At 36.4% G+C, this 4,422-nt stretch overlaps 1 protein-coding gene across 1 annotated transcript in view; it reads left to right on the top strand.

Annotated features, from left to right (window-relative positions):
• The window catches only part of LOC119839065 (zinc finger protein draculin-like), a 7,250-nt gene extending 6,209 nt beyond the window's left edge, over positions 1–1,041 (top strand). The window contains exon 6 of the mRNA XM_038365238.1: positions 1–1,041. This exon is cut by the window's left edge and continues 5 nt beyond it. Coding sequence (XP_038221166.1) covers positions 1–152 — 152 coding nt within the window. The 3' untranslated portion in view covers positions 153–1,041.
• The last annotated feature ends 3,381 nt before the right edge of the window (positions 1,042–4,422 follow it).

The raw sequence follows: 4,422 nt of genomic DNA, 5'->3' as shown, positions 1-4,422 counted from the left end.
TGCAGTCGCTGCAGGAGCATATGAGATCGCATAGCGCGGAGCGAAGGTTCAAATGCCACGTGTGCAACGCGACGTTCTCACAGAACGCCAGTCTGAAGAGTCACGTGAAAGCGCATCATCAGGGCTTCGAGGTTGAGGGGGGGTTCAGCTGAGGGGATCGGGTCGTTCAGGGTTGAGAAATGCCTGAATATAGATGGTTTTAGTGAGGAATTTGGGTAAATGGCTGTTGAATTACCGCTAAATTGGATTTTTTTGTGATTTTCAATTGGTAGGAGTACCCTCAATTTGAGAAAATATTGACATACCCGCAATTTGAGTAGTTTCTTCATTCTGTCTGTCTCACGCTCAAGCAAAATGTATATAAGCGGATATACGCCTTTCAATAATTCTGAATTCTGAGATTTTATGTCAAAATCGATCTAGATGTGAATATTAAGTAAGTAAGCAGCTACATAGTATAAAGCAAAATCGCTTCCCGCGTCCCTATTTATTTATGTAGGCCTAGATCTTTAAAACTTCACAGCGGATTTTGATGGGATTTTCTTAAAACAGGTAGAGTGACACAAGAGGAACGTTTATATGAATGATAACATCTATTAAACTACTTCGAATACAACGCGTGCGAAGCCGCGGGCAAAAACTAGTAAAGAGTAAGTAAGCAATATTTTTTCTAATTACTCGGTCATTGACAATAATTAATCAAGCATGTCTCCCAATTCCGCACGTGTTACGAAAAATGTACGCAATAATTATGTTTATACTAGCGGTCCGCCCCGGCTTCGCCCGTGGTACGTATATAGTCTATAGCCTTCCTCAACAAATGGGCCATCTAACATGGAAAGAATTTTTCCAATCGGACCAGTAGTTCCTGAGATTAGGGCGTTCAAACAAACAAACTTTGCTTTATAATATTAGTATAGATTTTTTATTTCTACAAACATGTTGGTAATCAAATACTTTTTAATATTCTGTTGGACGAATAATTATCAGTTGAGATACAGATGTCGCTTTTCATAACTTGTCAAAACTTGAGAAATTTAGAAAGAACTAGCTGCGCCCCGCGGTTTCACCCGCGTAAGTCCGTATCCCGTAGGAATATCGGGATAAAAAATAGATGTTGGCCGATTCTCAGACCTACCCAATATGCTTACCAAATTTCAGAGGAATCGGTCAAGCCGTTTCGGAGGAGTATGGCAACGAAAACTGTGACACGAGAATTTTATATATTAAAGAAGATAGAAAAAATTTGATCACAAGGCGGGATTCGAACCCGCGTTTTTTGTCAAGCCGTAGCAACGCCTAGCCTCTCGGCCACCCGTGATCCCGCCACAGTAATAGAATTTCTTCTACTCTTTCGGTTTCATGTGCCTAAGGGGCACCTATTCTCTCGAAATTTCTCATTTATAAAACATTTCAATGCTATAAAATTAAAAATTAAATTTGTCAAAACTTGTTAAGCTATCGAATCCTATAAAATGATGAATCACTTAGAAACGTGGCGCATCCATACGGATTGTGCCTTGATGTTCAAACGTTTATTAAATTTTCGACCCAACTACCCTCACTTTGTTAATGGTCCTTGTGACTGGCTGCGATTTGTTATCAACTGTCAACATCTATTGGGCAGTTGTGTAAAATCGCAGTATATTCTTATTACGATCAAACATTGCAATTCATATACAATGCTCATCATCATCATCATCATCATTAGCCCATACGTTCCCACTGCTGGGACATAGGCCTCCTATGAGGGTTCAGGCCATAATCCACCACGCTGGCCAAGTGCGGATTGGCAGATGTCACATGTCGTCGAACTTTTTGATTCTTGGACATGCCGGTTTCCTCACGATGTTTTCCTTCACCGTTTTAAGCAATGGTAATATGACTTACTTATTGCAGAATATGAATTTTGTTCCAATGATAATTGCATTGTAATAGACAATAGGCTAAGTATTCTCTTCTTCTTGTTGTCTCACTCGCACGCACGGGCCTCGCGTATATTGTCTCTCTCTTTCCACTCGCAAGGACGTGCGTACAAATTTCAACTCTATAACGTGTACGATAAGGAACACTGTACAGTAATTATAGATATATGAGTTTTATTTATTTTTAACTGCCTTTTGACCGGTTTTGTGTTAGAATTTATGTGAAATCTCATTAAGTATTAATCTATTTGTATGTTATTTATTTCTATAATAAAATGATAAATTAATATTACTATTGTTTTATTTTCTACTATAACGTTGGAGATTATGAAGACTTTCCTATTGTTTACGACCTACCGTTTTATTTAATATTTTTGTTCACGCGAATTGTGATATGCTTTGTCATTGTGTCGTCTTAGCGTTTGAATATAGCACACATCTAATACGATCTAAAATTTAAGTTGAAAATTAATATAAACCTGTGTTATTGAAATAAATGTGTATATTGCTCATTGTTAACATTCAAGTTTAAGGAAATAAAACAGAAACTTCATATGTATGCAGTTTTATCATTTGAATGGGTTAACAAAGAAAACGTAGATGAAAGCCATCAGCGATATATAAGAAGAGAGTTGTGTTCACTTAACTTAATCTGAATATATATAACTCAAAGGTGACTGACTGATATCTATCAACGCACAGCTCAAACCACTGGACGGATCGGGCTGAAATTTGGCATGCAGATAGATATTATGACGTAGGCGTCCGCCATGAATAAATTCTGATAAATTCCAAATAGGGGATTTTTTAAGACCGCGCGGGCGAACTTGCGGGCAACAGCTATTAATATTATAAATGCGAATGTGTGTTTGTATATATCTCTTTCACTTCAGATCGGAATGACGTTAGGTATGATTGTTGTGAGAGATACTATGGATGGATGCATGATTTTGTGAATAAAACAAAAACCTTCAATTTATAATCAATTTATTTTTATTCACACACGTGTTCCTATAACTCGTGCCAATAATCAATCGAATGTAAAATTTCAATTATATACATCTCTTTCGCACTTTAGTGAGCCGTAGCTTGCCATCTCCCTCACACATATAGCACGATTAACTTCTATATTTATTGGTACATATTTATAACTTGAGTATTACTGTACATTGAACTTAAAAAGTAGGTACAAAAACTAGAGTAAGATTAAATAAATATATAATACTATAAGTATAAAATCGGTTAAGTGCGAGTCGGACTAGCGACATTAAGGGTTCCGTACAAATAACTTAAAGCGTTTTATTTTTCCAGTTGTTAATGGAAAGAAAATCGTCGCCGATCCGATATATGTCCGTGCCAATCGTCGCTTAACCTTTATTTTTTATTATTTGTTGTTATAAAGGCTACAGAAATGCATTTCTTCTGAATATTTCAGCGGTTTAACTATCACGGTTCATGAGACAGACCGACAGAGAAACAGCGAAGTCTTATAAATAAGGTCCCGGTGACAAGAAATGACTGGTGTTTCATACAATCGTTATAAACTAGATGATTCATAGGTTGTCCGATAGAGATCGTTAAAAAGCGCAAAAGGCGTCCCGCCTCAACAAATTGGTGTTTTATTTCATTCTATAAATTCAAGAACCACTTTCACGATTCGCTTATGGTCACTGATAAGCTATTTAACACTTTTATCCATACACTTTCATACATTTATTGTAATTGTAACTGATAGATAAGCTATCTAGAACTTGGGAAACTGACCGTAGTTTTGAACATGCTTTTATTAGCTTCATCCGTATGTTTATTTTCATTTTTACTCACGCTAAGCAGATAGATTTAATTCACAATTTATATGCACTTACTAGCTTTTTCCCGCGGCTTTGCACGCGTTAAATTCGGAGTAGTTTAATAGATGTCATCGTACACATAAACCATCCTCTTGAATCACTCTATCTTTTAAAGGCACCGCATCAAAATCCATTGCGTAGTTTTAAAGATTTAAGCACACATAGCGACATAGGGACAGAGACAGCGACTTTGTTTTATACTATGCAGTGATCAAGCATCCCATACCCCATTAAGGGACACGAGATTTCACGTTCATTAGTTATATTTATATACTCCAATATTAAACAGAGGAAACTATTGTATTTTTGAAGTGATACTTCTTTAGAATCGTTGTGATTTCAAAGCTGATGTAACGGAAAAAACGACAGGTGAGAGACGCAAATACAAAAGTTTGTAGAATGAAGCCGGCAAAGAATGAGACGGAAATATACATACTGTTTTATATATATTCATCTCATTCTTTTGTCGATTTACTGCAGTTTCACTTCTATCGTGTGTGAATCGCACACACACCTTTTTTGTTATTTCTATGTTTACAACTTTTTAGATTAAATTTTTCATATACAAAAAAAACCATATTAGGATATTTTTCCCACTACCCCATTTCACAATTGGCCATATAGACCATATCACTCAGTGGAGATGC

Source organism: Zerene cesonia, unplaced genomic scaffold (genome assembly GCF_012273895.1).
Source record: "Zerene cesonia ecotype Mississippi unplaced genomic scaffold, Zerene_cesonia_1.1 Zces_u007, whole genome shotgun sequence".
NCBI lineage: Eukaryota > Metazoa > Arthropoda > Insecta > Lepidoptera > Pieridae > Zerene > Zerene cesonia.
This window is presented reverse-complemented; position numbering and strand designations above follow the sequence as displayed.